The sequence below is a fragment of the Glycine soja genome, chromosome 10 (genome assembly GCF_004193775.1).
Source record: "Glycine soja cultivar W05 chromosome 10, ASM419377v2, whole genome shotgun sequence".
Classification (NCBI taxonomy): Eukaryota; Viridiplantae; Streptophyta; class Magnoliopsida; order Fabales; family Fabaceae; genus Glycine; species Glycine soja.
Window position 1 is genome coordinate 38,770,658 of NC_041011.1, and position 15,865 is coordinate 38,786,522.

The following is a 15,865-nucleotide window of genomic DNA, read 5'->3' on the forward strand; positions in this document are numbered from 1 at the left end:
AGGATGTCATCCTTCACATCCTGACCCAAGTCGAGGTCCTTTGCAAACAAACTACCCTGCCTAACAGCCTTTTCAAAGCCTTTCTCATGCTGCTCCACAACTTCCTTCTTGTACAAGAGCAACTCCTCTTCAAGCTCCTTGTCGGCCTCCCTCTCTTTGGCCACCCGTAACTCAGACTCTACCAGCTTGGACTCTGAATCAGTAAGTCGGGCCTCTAACTTAGTAATCCTCTTGGCAAGCTCATCCTTCTCAGTCGCCATGCTCTCCACTTTGCACCCAAGTCCAACTTTTCAACCTGCAAGCCCTTGCAGCGCTTAAACAGGTCATCACCATCCAACCAGGTGCGCAGCAGTTTGGCCAAGGCACTGCCAACCTTGAAAGACAGTTGATGGTTCGTCCTTACGACCTCAGCAAAAGCAACGGTGGCACCAACCACCTTCGGGTGCTCCACTCGCCAAAGAGTCCAAGCAGTAACCCTTCACTTGGCAACCTCCACTTCCAGAGATGCAATCTTTTGCACCGCCTCTTGGTGCCGCAATTCATTCTCCTCCAAAATCATCAAGCTCCTTTGGAGAAAAACCTTGGAAAAATCAGTGGCATTCTGCACCCCAGCCGACGTAATAAGGTTTATGTCGAAGGCTGACACAAAGCCAGTCGGGGTCTTCTGCTCCGGCCTATAAGTAGTACCCCATAGTGAATCAACATAGAGGTGTACAAATGATCCAGGGAGATATGAGGGCACAAGGACGAAGAAGGTGACACCATAGCCACCAAGATAACAGCAAGGAGAGCCATCGAAGTCGACGAATGAGGCATGCCATAGCACCAGTGGTCGTTACATCGACACTTAGTAAAGGAGCCGCAACAGTGGAAGGCAGAACCACAACAAACCATCCTAAGCAGCTAGCACAACTACTTTAACAATAACAAGAGTAGCCTCCTACACAACATCAACAGTAGGAGGTGAATGGGCAGGGATAACAGGAGTAGCTTCAACAGCAGTAGCATGAACCTCAACGGTAGGCGCAGTCGGAGGCACATCTTGCTCGGTTGGAAGACATCACGCAGTAGGCATCAACCTCGTGGCCTGCCTCATGGCGTGGAGGCTCATAGAGGCCTTCGACTTTTGACAGCAAGACGACCTAGCAAAATCGTCTCTCTTCCTCTTTGCCAAAACAAACGAAGGAGCGCTAGGGGTGACCAAAGCAGCAGCAACAACAGGGCCAAACACACCAGCAGATTAACTCCCTTCTCCAGTAGACAGAGCAGCAAAAGACGGTGGCACGATCCCACCTGCAAGTTCGACCTGCTTCACGAGTGGCCTCCAAGCAAAGTCACCCATTATTCCTACAAAACAGCCAAGACAATAACACAAACACATGTTAGACATAGGTTAGGCACTTACCATCCAAGGCAACAAGAGGATCACTTGCCAACGGAAGAGACAAAATGGACCGCGCATCCAATGAGGCCGACAGCTGCTTCAAGATTGCTTTATCGACCCTCTTCATAAGGGTCAGTAGATCCTCGTCATACAACTTGAACCTGGTATGATCATACTGCCAGTAAAGCGGGAAACGGAGCTCCCCGTCCCTATTGAACATCAATGGCATTCCATCAACCTCGACATCAATAGCCAGAACCTTGAAAAAAGGGTCCTTGAAACGGCAAAATACGTTTGCGTCAAACTCGAACAGCTTCTAGGACACACTATTCAAGGATGCCCATCTAATCTTGCCAAACAGTTTCATTTGGAAGAAAAACAAGAAGAACAACACACTAGGCCGGATGTTGAAGAAAGGACACAAGATTTCAAACACCCTCACCATCGCCCAACTATTTGTGTGAAGCTAGGACGAGGACGTATTTAAGTGCTCCACAAAGCACATTGAAATGCGGTCAAGGGCAGAATAACACCCAAGACCTCGAACAAGCATATGCACATAAAAAAGAAGGGCGTACAACTGGGCACCGCCCTCAGAAATGGGAAGTCATCACTCTCACAAGCCTGAACGACCAGCTTATAGGAGTCCTCAGCATTCACCATCTTTACCTGGCTCTGAAGCACAACGATGCTCACCACTGAGGTCAAGGATGACCTATACTTCAGCACATCGTCCCTCACCTACTCATACCCAACAATGCCCGAGACGGACGACAATAACCCAACACTCATGCTAGGTCGAACACGAGGAGATGACCTCACATCTCTACTGCCACCAACTCTCCTCGCACCCACAGAAGCAAAAAGGGAGATAATCATAGTAACTAGGATTGACTCCCCAGCAGTCGCAAAAGGTTACACCCTTCTGCGAGGGCGAGAAGTTGCCCCACCAGTTCAATGCGAAGTTCTTACCTTTTCCGACGAGGACGACTTGCTATCGGAGACACCTCGGCAAGTATCCTCAAACGAGGGACCGCCTATCAAGATGGCCTCCCGATCTCTAATGGGCTGCTAAATCGAGCCCCCTGAATCACTATCACCCAAACCAATGGTGGAATCAGACAAGAAGAAGACATGATGAAAGAAGTACCTTAAAGAACGAAGAAAGAATAAGAGGCCAAAAAATCTAAAACCACAAGAGAGCAAATAAGCAAGAGGACAACGAACAATGACCTGAATCAAATGTCCACCCCATTTATAGGGGAGATGGACTTTTGGGTAATTGGTGGCAGCTAAAGTGGTGCTCTAAAATTTCGCACCATAACGTTCCCCCACTCGCGTACGACCATTACTCTAGTACGTGCCCACTCTGCGTGTGACATGTATGCAAGAGTACCTCACAAGTGTCGTACGCCCCCGTTACAGCAGATAACCATTACGAACTATCTTAAATAAACTCTCAAACAGTCAAAAAAAGGGCAGAGTTGTCAAATCTGATGAATTACCTCACCTGACACATGTCCATCATGGACAACTTGGCAAAAGCAGCTCGGACAACACATGTCCAAGCTCGGGGGCTTAACAAGCCACATCGACTTGCAACTCTCACATTTTTCAAGGCTACCACGCTCGACACCAAACAACGCTCATCCACACTCAGGGAGCTTGAAAAACTCATCACCCTCTATTTGAATAGTAGTTAAGTACTCGACAACCTATTTCGCCCGCAAACCGGCTCAATGCTTGGGGGGCTTATGTACTGTCTAGGACCCACAAATCCTACATGACACTCAGAGACACGTGTCCACCCTCCACGTCAGCCTTGCTACAGGAGTAAAAACACATGGCCGTTAGCAGCCGGGCTCCCCAACAAACAGGTTATCTCTAACTTAACTACTATTCAAATATATTTGAATATCTTATCTATTGACATGTATTAAATTATCTATAACGCCACACTATCTACAAGGTACAAATATCTTCTACCTTTATCTATAATTCAAATGTTTATCTCTAACATTATCTTTAAGCTCCCAATTATCATCTATAAGCCGGAAATTATCTACAAGGCTAACAAAAACCCCTACAAACAAGGACTAGCACCCTCGCTCATCTTCTATAAATACAGGTTTCATCGAACCCCTTTGCATGCAGTCATACATGACCTGCTCTCACACACTCAGCACACGGCAACAAGCCTGTGCCCCTCTCTTTCTCTTTCGCTCATACGAGCTATTTACAACATTACTTGTTTTACTCTCCTTACACACATTCTTACTTGAGTGTCAGAGTCTTTTGTTTTGCAGGTCCCCTCTCCTATCAAAGACACCCTCAACGCCGATGGGCAAAGTTCGGGACTTCACTCAACCACGTCATCCCTGACGTGCCAAGGTTCCGGATTTTGGTAAGAACAATTACCAAAGTAGTTAAGCCACTAAAATAATTGATGTAGATAAATATACATGTTAAAACTACACTACATTGAAAAAGTTTTAATTTATAGAAGTTACTCATGCATATTTGATATTGATTCTATTTATTTAAGAACTTATTGGTGGTACGTCTTAAATGCGACAATTTGAGGAATGCATTGAGAAACACTTGCTTGAGGTGAAATTTGAAAAATAACATTTTTTTTTTCTGTGAATGTCAATCTTGTGTGTAACATGGATTTTATGGATTAATTGTTTTCCTTTCATATATCTAATGTCCTGTACTCCTTTCCTAGATATTGATCAACATGATAATTTTGTCATAACACCTTTGTATTCTACCAAATAGAGCTTTTATAGGATTTTTCACACCCAACACATGTAAAAAGATAGGATTATGATTTTTACTTAGTTTCATATACTCATTCCTCATTTGTTGAGTTTAAAAGACATTCCAAATCATTCTTAGCATTGTCTCTCAACGCAGAAACATTAGGAGCATTTATTTTCAACCCACCATTGCCACACTTGCCTTTGGAATTCACTCTCTCTTCTAAAGTACAACATTTACCTTCAATATTAACTGGATATCAAACAAAGAAACACCCTCAATAGTTTTCCACATAGGAACATCACTAACTAAATTATTACTCATAACATTACTGTTTAAACTTAAATTCTCCTTAACTTCACACCCCTCAGTCGCATTCTTTGCATCAAAGTGCCGACACTGGTGAAGTCTTCTTTGCATTGCAAAGTAATGCTTCCAGATACTTTTAGCTTTCCTCTTCTTCCCACCACTGCCACCTTCGCCAATCCCTGTGGCTTTGCTGTACTTTGTGACCTCTAAATTCACCATCGCGGTTAGAGTCGTAGGGAAAAAGTCTGAGTCATACAACAACACTTACCACCGATCCCACAATTCAGTAACGAAAAACTGTCACCAAGAACCAAACCGCTCATTTCGCCAACGATTTTAGGACTTCTACGCCCTTTCACAACAACACAATCAACTAGAATTTTGTTGGGTAATCAATGCTCCTACAAATAAAATTACCCACACCAATAAAGGATCGTGAGAACACCATAAAGATTACACCGTAGAAAAAATAATAACAAACACAAGAATTTTACGTGATTCAACACCTCTTACCTACGTCCACGGAACTGTCTCAAAAGTATTTCCTCACAAAATGATTACAAAATTATAACACACCTTAAATTGTGTATCACTCTACAAACCCAAGCACCCCACTCAATGGTTACAAGAAATGACAACACTGTCACACAAAGACATTTTTCTCCAACAAAATGACTTTGTTTCACAATGTCTATTCTCACACTCTCTCTCTTCATGTGTTATTTCTCCACTAATTCTATTTTCAATGCATCCATTCAAATAAGTTCTCTTGGAAATTGAAACAAAAATAATTTTCAATGCATCCATTCAAATAAGCTTCATATAGTAAAATACAATCTTCCACTTTGCATTTAAGCCACCTAAATCTTAGTGGTAAAAATTCAATTCCCAATATGCATGCACCTTATCTTTTGGCTTGAAACTCTACAAATTCAAGTAAGAAACAAAAAAAAATATCGTAAGACAACGAAAGTAACAGAAGGAAAAGGGATTCCTTGCTTTCATAAGTCCTTTTCCTTTTCGCAAATGTCAAATAAGAAAATAATGCTTAAGAACAATCCAAGACCACCAATAACTCAAAAAAAATAATCAAACTGATCAAAATTCGAAACATCACTCTAATCCATGTCAAATCAAAAAACTAAAAAAAAAAAGAATCCTCCACAGGACATCACATATGTAACAAGAGAGTAAAATTTTAGTACGCTGAGTGAATAAATGACTTCAAAAAGCATAAAACTCAAGGGGTAATGAAACAATAACTTAAAAGGGATAAATCTTCAATTATGTTCTACACTGTGGAGTTGAAGGGAAGGAGGCATAAAAATGAAAGAGTGGGGAAAAGCTAGTGGGTGACTACGATTACTTAGTTTTAGTTGAATGGAATGGGTAATCCAAATTTTGTATTTCTCATTTGCAAATGATTCTTGTTATTTTTTTTATTAAATCATGTAAAGACTGTTGGTGTTTATTAGAGATAAAATCGTCTAGAAAAAGTGAAGACAAAAAATCATTATCAAGATGGATATCCATTTATCTATTATTATAGATATTCAAAATATAAACACTAAATGAAATAATTTTGATTATTAATAGTTATAGATTATTAACGATTATAGATATCAGTTGTTCCCAATGTATTGGTTAAGTTAGTTAAACATCACTAAATTTGGCAAGATTGACACATGAACTTCAATAATTTCTTAGTTTGACAAGTAAAATCTAGTAAAGACATAGTATTAGTTCAATTTTTTTTATAAGCATATTAGTTTAGTTATGGGGCTATAAAAAATGAAATTATCTTGATAAATAAGTACCTAAACATTTTCTAATTAAACTTGTTTTAACTTAAAATGTCGATGCAATGATATACGATTTTTTTATATTTACATGAGTAAGAATAATTTATTTAATAAGAAATTTGTGTTTAATTTTTATCATGGATACAATTTTCTTATCTAACAACTATCATGTACTACGAACAAAATTAGTCTTTGATTCATCAAATAAAAAACACTCGTATTCTCTGAAGCAAAGTAAAAAATAAATAAACTTATTCTAAATTCCTATGAACTTTCAGGGTGTTATTTAAATAGTATTACACGGTATGAAGTCTTGAATCTTTTGGTCTTTCCTTCCCATCAATTAATTAAAAATCAAAACTACTAGTATTTTTAATACAATTTTAAATTGTAATTCAAATATATATATATATGTATAGTGAACAGTCATGCGCAATGCGCACCATGCTGACAATATTAACTCGAAGACGGTTTGGCCTCTCACACCCTTTTCCCGCCTTTTAGTTTTCGGGTTTTGTTTCCATTTCTCGTTGCAGCAAATCAAATTCACATTCCTCATTTCCTCGCTCCACAGAAGAGTGAGTTACTCCGTAAGTGTGTTTCCTCCTTCGCGCAAATCTCTATTCACACTGCAGCCTGTTTCTACGAGCCGATTCCCAATTCTTCAATTCCTCTCTCTCGGGTTTCTGCTCAGGTAATCGATTTGCGAGTTCCGATTCTTAGTTTGCTTCGGGTTAATTTTGGAATTTCCTTTCCATTTCCCTGTTCGCGTTGTTAGTCCCTTTGAACGCGATATGCATGCTTTTTCTTCTCGATTTGCGAGGTTTTATTTGCACTCTGTTTGGCTGTTGAGATGATAAGGAGCTTCCGAAACTGATGGTTTCTTTTGTATTTTGCGTTTTGCTGACTTGAACAGAGGCTTCAGGAGCAATTGAACCGAGTTTTGTGTGGATTTGTTCTATTAAACTTTATTTGATTTTTTTTGTTACTTTTTTTTCAGGTTAGTTAATCACGTCCATGCTTAGCGGGGATTACAACTGAAAATGGATGCTGAAGCGCGTCAATTTTTGCATGATGTAAGTGGCTGCAAACTTGATTTGGCGACTTTTCTGATCTGACTTAGTTTGGTCACTATTTACCTAATTTATTTATGCTACTTCGTTAATTCATTTATAACAATATGAAACACTGGGTAATTGATTCGTTAGGTTTTGTTTTGTTGATCACTGCGGAATTTGTCCTGTTAGTTAGTTTGTGCTTTTCCTTTGTTCTGACTTCTGACTAGTTAAGACCTTTAATTAATTTAACTAGTGATATTATATTTATTATTAATTTGTGCTTGTAATTTTTATTATTATGATTCTGGTTTCTTAATCTCTTCCTATTTAACTAATTAATTTATCTCCACTTACGGATATTTTTTGTAAAAAACGCTATTAACAAAATTGGAAGAGATTTGTTAAAAACGATGAAGAAAAGCTTCCCAATAATCGTTACAAAAAGCACCCGATAATAAGAAATAATATGTTGTCCATTACTTTCCAATGCCCTTCTCACTGTTATTGCTGGCTACGACCAATTATAATTTTAGTTTCAGTGTTTCTATTATTGAGGGACAAAAAGTTAAGATATTCATGGATTTGAACTATGTATTCAGGAGCGAACGAGTGGTTGTAGGAGTTTTGGCAGCAATATCCATCCCTCTAGCCAGACAAGGAAAATTTCTGTAGGAGTTATGGCAGATTCAATTGGTAGCACAAGAAATGGAGCCATGAAAGGTGACGGGGCTGTCGTGCCAAATACAGAAAGGGTAACCTCTAAAGTGGGAAATTATCCTGGAGAAAAAAGTCAAGTTGAAGGAGTGACACCTTCCTTTAATATAGAGCAAACTGGAGGTCCACAAGAGGTGAAGTGTTCTTGGATCTCTAAATCCTTTTACCAAAGAACACCTACTTCTGAGGCCATTTTGCAAGCCAACCAAGCCTCTACTTTACTAGTCTCTCCTGGTGGCCGGGATGAGCCTAATGGGATAGAGTCTGCAGCTGGGAAACATAAGGTTCAGTTTTTCTCACATCAGACTTCTGTTTTTGCTTCTAATAATTACAAGAAGTTTGATGCGGACACTGCCAGAATGAAGGGAAGGAAGGGCGGGACCACTGAAAAGGAAAAGGAATTTACATTTAGCACTGCACTGCAAGTCTTCAAGTCTGACAAAACCGACCCAGAAGACAAAATAAATAGAACAGAAAACAGAACTGAGAATTTGAGGATGAAACTTTGCCAAATATTGGGGACCACTTCTTCCCCTAAGAGTTGCCATTCAGGTTCTCATGCTCGTAACACGGATGAGGAATGTTTACCACTTGAGCAGCGTTTGTACCAGAAGGAAAATAAATCCACTAAGACCATACAAAATTCGGATACTATAGAAACTGATTCAGAAAATCCTGATTGTACTCCTCAGAGGCCAATAACTCGTTCTTTGAGCAGAAAGAGAACGTCTTCCAAAAAGCAACTGGGAAAAGATAAAAGTGGCCCATCTTCAAAAAACACAGAGAAGCATGGAGAGAAAACTATATTCTCTTTTGAAGAAAAATGGACTGGAAGGCAAGATGCTTTTCCAAATGATGGTTCCTTGAAGAAAAAGAGTCAAAGAAAGAATTCCAAAATTGGGAAAAATAAGATCTGCTTAACTGAAAATGACACCATAGATAAACTTCATCAAGACACTTCGAAGACTGATCTACCATTGCATGACATGACAACATTTTCACTTGGGAAGATAGCTGGGGGATATAGCTCACCTGAATATCAGACAAAATGCCCTCAGACAGAGAACATAAACCAAGGAAAAGAATTTTACCAGCTACCAATAGTAAATACAGATCAGCATGGAGAACTTGAGGTTTCAGAAAATGGAAACCAGCAAGAATGTAGAAGTAATCCAGTTATACAAAACGCTGCTGCCAAGTCACAAGATGATTTTCCAAGTCCTACTTTTCAACCTAAGTCACCTATTTTAAGTTTTTTTCCTGACTCAACACCGAAAACAGGCCAAAAGGAAGATGATGTTAATAGTCCAGCATCAACTGAAAGGACATTTTCTCTGGGAAGCGTTCATACCCAGGCTTCAGAGCCAGACTTCAATGGGCTAGGAGAACAAATGCAACTTTCTGTATCCTTATCACACCAAAGGTCTCAAGTTGATAATTTTGAGTGTTTTGGCCCTGAACTGGAAATGTTGCATTTCTGTCTTTTGCCATTCCTTATTAGATTTCAGGATATGGAAGAGCTCAAGTCTTTTATTCCCAGAAAAGACAAATCTTCTGAGACAGAGGAAAAAGAGCAGGGAGGTGGTTCATCTGATTCATCATCTGAAGAGCACAACTTTCAAGGATATCATGAAGGTTTGCCTGTAATTAAATAAGGATATAATTGATAATGGTTTTGAGGAATGAAATACATGCCATTGCACTTGATACACCATGAATAATTAAAATTCATCACATATAATTGTTAGTAGTATGTAACATTGCATGCCCTCTAAAATCCCTATGTGTTAGTTATTTGATGCATTAGTTGCTTTTACTTCAGTTGCACAAACTGTGTTACTGTTATCTGATATTCTGTAGTTTTCCTTCCTTGTACACCATTGTGTCCTTTTAAAGCAGAGCCATTTTCTTAGTTATATCTAAATTCTGTAAGTGTAGGTTCAAAAGTTAGACATGCTTCCGAGAGGAAAAGTTTTGCTCTTCATCCCATCAAAAGGCTGTGCAAGCAAGAAGGCAGTAAATTTAATAACAAGAGTCCAGCTTCAGTGTCTTCAAAAGGCAAAAATTCACTTCACACTTGATATTTTTATCTAAATATGCTATTAAGATATATGCAATTTCTATACTATAATTTTGCACAATTGATTAGGGATAGGAGACAGTGATTGGATAGATGAAGCTTCTGAGCAGAATCAAGATGGGTTTGTAAGGTGTTTTATCTTTTCCCACAACAAATTGATTAATGAGTCCAGAACCATACAAATTACTGCTCATGTTTACACAATCTTTTAATTGTATGATTCTTGTCAATTTGATAGGGCTGTTGAACTGTTAGCCTTGGAATTGGGCAAACTTCAGAGCAAACTTAAGTCAATGACAAGTCAGAAATCCTCAGAAATTTTGAAGTCTGTTGCTGAAGAAATACATCTGCAGCTGCAGAATGTTCATTCCCAGATTCAGACAGACATGTAGGTATATTAGACTGATGAATTCTTAAGCTTCCGGTATCTTACATTTATGTTTTTCTGAAAAAAATCTTTCAGGGGAAAGCTTACTAGTCTCGGTAAATCAAAGAGAAAACGGCTGGAAACAAGATTTGAAGGTAGCAAAATTTCGATCTCAAATGTTTAATATATTTATGTTTTGATTTAACTATTGTAGCTATTGTATATGTCTGTCTTCTAGAAATAGATCTCAGGTGTTCAAATTGTTTATGTCATGTGCAAGTTTTTGTGTTTGTCTCTCTTGTTAGACATTAAATAAATGGAGTCCTATAGAAACAAGTTGTGATACTCATACAATACAACAATTCATACAACACCATTTTTTGTGTCTATGTCGCTCCATCATTCTGACATATAAAAAATGATGTGGGGGAGGAGAGACACAAAATATTGTTGTACAAAATGTTGTATGAATTTAAATGACATTTAATGAAGAGTGATATAGACATAAATTTTGCATATAAGCTATCATGTACATGAGAGGACCCCGGTTCCCTTTCTCCTTTTCTTATTTGCCTTTTAAATTCAATAATACATGATATTCTAATTGTTGTACTATAACAATGGTCACTACAAATCCAGAAGAAAGTTTGATTTGAAAGCAGATATATATTGGTAAGAATATATGAGGGCAACAGTTATGATGAAAGTCCTAAAATTAGTTGTCACAGAATTTAAAAAGGACAATACAAAAGGAATGGAATGGTATAGTTCTACTGAAAGCGTCCTTACACTAGATCTTGCATTTAGTAGTTCTGCAAATGACTATTTATGTACATATCACCTCTGAATTTTATATTCAACGTTTTCCTCTTATTTTCTTTTCTTAATGGCATTTTCTGGTAATATGATTATGTTAGTGCATGAATTTTTCCAGAGGTGTTTTCTCTTCTCTCTTTCGTACCTTTTCTAACCTTCTCTTCCTCTAACAAAAATGTAGATCAACAGAAACAGTTGAGGTTAATATACAATAGATTCAAGGAAGAGGTTAATCAGCATCTACAGGATTGCAGGAGCACTGTTGAAGATCTTGAAGCAGATCGGATAGAGATCAAGAGAACCATGGAAAAGCAAAGTATGAAAACACAGTATTTGTATTAGCTTATTTTGTGTTTAGAATAACTTATAGTTAAAATTTGATTGTAGCTTTTTTTCTAAATGCAGTTTTTCCCAACAAATTAATCTAATCCAAATATGCAAAAGATGTCTTTTGGATATAGATACGTCCTTTTGTTTTTTAAGTACAAAATATCTATAAATATCAACTCAGGGGTAGTGTTTAATTTAGTTTTATTTGAAAAAGAAAGATTAAATAAACGGTGTTTATGACTATTAGAGATCCATGTCATAAAATTAGAAACGAAGCTATTAGAGAGAGGGTTAGAGTAGCGCCTATTGTAGAGAAGATGGTGGAAAATAGACTTAGGTGGTTTGGGCATGTCGAGAGAAGACCGGTAGACTCTGTAGTGAGGAGAGTAGACCAGATGGAGAGAAGACAAACAATTCGAGGCAGAGGAAGACCCAAAAAGACTATAAGAGAGGTTATCAAAAAGGATCTCGAAATTAATGGTTTGGATAGAAGTATGGTACTTGATAGAACATTATGGCGGAAGTTGATCCATGTAGCCGACCCCACCTAGTGGGATAAGGCGTTGTTGTTGTTGTTGTTGATGACTATTAGAGATGGAGTCATGTCAAGGGAGTAGTGCAATTCTTTCATATTTTCTCCCCCTTTAACCTTTCAAATCACTAGAGCCATGATACAGTTTGGACATATTTATGTTAGCTTCTGTATTATTTCTTTTAATTATTTTGTTTTAAAATTTTAGTTACATAAAGATAGTGTCATAGTATCAGCAGCGCAAGTTTTTTTTTTAATGAGAAGGGTCTCAATGTATTACACAACAAAAATCATGGACAATGATGTTTTGGAAAGAAAACTCGAGATATTTTTAAAGTTTTCTTTGTAAAGTTTTGACTGGCAACCACTTTGTGGTTAGCTTGATAAAGGATTAGAGCTTGGTAGAGCTCTTGGTTATAATCTCTTCCTAAAAAGGGAAAAATCACCATTTGCATTATTGGTAAGTATCATGTAGGTTGTGGCCTCATTTTGAATATATCTTGTGTTATAGGAGTAGCACATAAGAAGCTTCTGTCGCAAGTTGAAGCAGCAGTGCAGATCCAACTTGATGACGCTCAAAGGAAAATCACATTCACACAAGAGGAAAGTATTCGTTACATGTAGTTGCTATGTGCAGTACTTGGTTTTCACTCTCTTGATATGATTTTATATGAATGAGTTGGTGGTTGGTCATCAATCAATCGCTTGATTCTCGAATTACTAGTGTCCTGATACACTGAATCACACTATTGCGTTAAAATATACTTGAATCACGAGTAATGATATTTGTCAGCTTATAACTGGGGTGGACTGAGGTGAAAAAAGGACAAAAATAGGAAGAAAAGAGAAAAAGATAGAGAGAAAATGATAGATATGATATGTGCAATGTAAAAGAAAGAGAAAGATAGGAAGAAAATAATGTGAAAGTGGGATGGAAGAGAAAATAGGTGATGATAAAAATTTCCCTTGAATCGTTGTCTGCAAGACTACAATCACTGAAGCCTGCAAAATGCTGGATAACCAACCATTTGGATTATGTTTGTTAGGCAGAGATCCTCTCCAGCCAAATTACCATACAGCCAATATCCTTCAACATCTTGGCCTTTCATTGATCATTGCACAGCAATTAATTTGGAGAGATAATATATTGAATGGTTTTGGTTTTAGCTGTAGAGAAAAAATTTGGAGAGGCATGAGAGAATCCATACACGTAGAGAAAATAAAACTAAAACGCCAAGTTTTGTTGGGACCAGGCTCTTTTTGATTCCCTTGCATTGTTCATTGAATTTAGGATGTGAATGTGATATCTTGCTGGGTCAGCTGGCATTAGTTGTTCCCCTTGTTTAGATTTTCCTTTTACCTATCGATTGTCATTTCTTTACAACATTGCTGTAAATAGAGATAACGAGCAATTTTTACCTTGTTGGATTCTGATTGTATCCTCTTAATTGGCTGCAGAATGCGAGGGGGAAACTTCTACAATTGAAGCAGGTTGTAGCTATGTGCTTGAAAGAGGAAATACTAAATTGATATGATTTTTGCTGATTCTCTGCAAGTTAGGAAACTTTGCTCAGAAGGAAGTGCACCTTGAGATTTCGCTAGATCCTTAGGACTAATCATTAAAGATTACTCTGTACTTAATATTATGCCCCCCTCCTCTTCTTTTAAGTACATAGAATAGATAATTTGGCCGAGTTCAAGTAACATCACTTAAATTTTCCTTTATCAAACTCGAATTCTGGGTCTATTACTGTGTGTGATTTGTAGGATAGAAGACATCCTCACGTGCCATTGAGAATTGAGATTTTTTTTTATTTCCTCAGTCATTTTCTGATTTCCCAATCGCAAGATGGCTGCTCCACTACACTGTTTTTACAACTGATAAATATATTTCAAATGCATGCTGTTTGAGTTTTAGGCTAAAAAAATGTTTTATGATACATTTAGTTTAGGGAAAAAAGTGAAAGGAAAGAAGAAGAAAAAGAAAATGAGATATTTTTAAAGTTGTTAGATATTTTTTTTTATATGTTTCAAAGAGGGTTATATTTGTTTGAGTGAGTAGAAGAGGGAAGGATTCAGGAATGACTCTAGAAGGATGGAAAACAATGAAAATTGGGATTTTCCACCTTGTGGAATGGTTCAACAAAGGAGGAAAAGAAGACATTTTATTATGGCCCTTTGAAAGATGTTTTTCACCAAATTGGAAAGAAAAAGAGAAGTTATTTTATTATGTACAAAATAAAAAAATACCTCTTATTTATATTATATATATATATATATATATTTATTTTTATGTTGATATTGTCATTTTACACTCTCTTTTTTTCATTTTTTCTCTCACGGAACTACTTAAAAATTATCTCATTTTTTTATTTCTTTCCTTTCAACTTCTTTAGATCAAACATCAAAAAAATAAAAAGTAGATAATATCCATGTTAATTTTTAGTTAAAAAATATTTTAATAAATCGACCACACCATTGTTGACTTTCTTATAAATTTTTTTAAAAGAAAAAGTAATAAATCGACTGATATTGTCGATTTTCTAAACCAGTTGTTGATTACTTGATTTACTCTATTTAAAAAAATGCTTTTCAACTTACACCAATAGTGTAAATTATTTTGTTCCACATACAGTGTGTCAGCTATAAAGCCTAGAAACTTCGAACGTGAGTTATTTTTTTGTTTTAGGAGGAAACTAAAAATGGAAAAAAAAGAGAAGCAAGATTCTTTGTTTGTATCTGAGGAGAGGGGACCAGTGGTGAAATTATTTGGGAAGAGAAGGTTTGGATTATAGTATAGAGTATAGACTATAGAGAGATTAGGACTCATCCTTAATCCACCCCCAAAGTGGTGAACAGAGTTTTAGATTGCATAATAATAAAATACGAATGAATGAGAATGTCAACATCGACCATGCATGTTGACAAGCATAGTAATTAGAATACCATCTTGGGGAAAAAGATGGATCGTTTTGACACCCTCCCAGTCCCAGTTTGTCATGGTGAAGCCAGCTGGACGATGAAATTCAAAGGAGTGAACACCGAAAGTACAGACAAGAAGAACCCTAGACACGTGAACCCAGTGAGTGTACCACGTGAAAGCCGTTGTCTCCTTCAGGATAGGGTGTGGCTTCCTACTACACTTCATTCTATTCCTAACCTTGTTGTTGGGTTTTATTTGGATGTGTTCTCACTTCTCATCTACAGTCTCTTTTGTTAACCTTCCTTGCCCTCCTGCAACCTCTCTTAGTTTCAACACCCATTTGCAAAAAATCCAGAGTTGATATACATGAGATACATCTTGTCAATGTATTATGTGTCTGTTCATAAATAAACGTGGATTTTAATTGAAGGATCATACCACGCACGTGACATGTTTGGCATTTTTTTCTTCTCATTAAAATATGAAATTGAATAACATTTTTTTTTTAAAAAAAAAAACTAACATTTTTATTTGTGAGGCTTAATTGTATTTTTAGCATTATTGCAAAAGTTTTACCCCTCGTAATCGTGTAATTGTGATCCCTCCATGTCTCAATCCCTCGTTTTATAAATTTTGATAACATGACATTAGAAGATAAAATGATAGTTGTTAACACATATATTGATGTGATTTAATTATATTTAAGTTTTTTTTTTCAATTGTAATTAAGTTATGTGAACATATATGTAGGCAATACGTAATTATATGTGTCAAACAATATGTTAGT

General features: G+C 37.1%; 1 protein-coding gene across 1 annotated transcript; it reads left to right on the top strand.

Moving 5' to 3' along the window:
- The first annotated feature begins 6,708 nt into the window (after positions 1 to 6,708).
- On the top strand, positions 6,709 to 13,997 carry LOC114369865 (meiosis-specific protein ASY3-like). The gene is made up of 11 exons (XM_028327134.1): positions 6,709 to 6,952; positions 7,259 to 7,334; positions 7,916 to 9,433; positions 9,539 to 9,665; positions 9,969 to 10,088; positions 10,180 to 10,240; positions 10,349 to 10,498; positions 10,574 to 10,632; positions 11,475 to 11,609; positions 12,667 to 12,758; positions 13,614 to 13,997. The coding sequence occupies exons 2-11, from the start codon at positions 7,302 to 7,304 to the stop codon at positions 13,683 to 13,685; spliced, it is 2,367 nt and encodes a 788-aa protein (XP_028182935.1). The 5' UTR covers positions 6,709 to 6,952; positions 7,259 to 7,301; the 3' UTR covers positions 13,686 to 13,997.
- Positions 13,998 to 15,865: the final 1,868 nt, after the last annotated feature.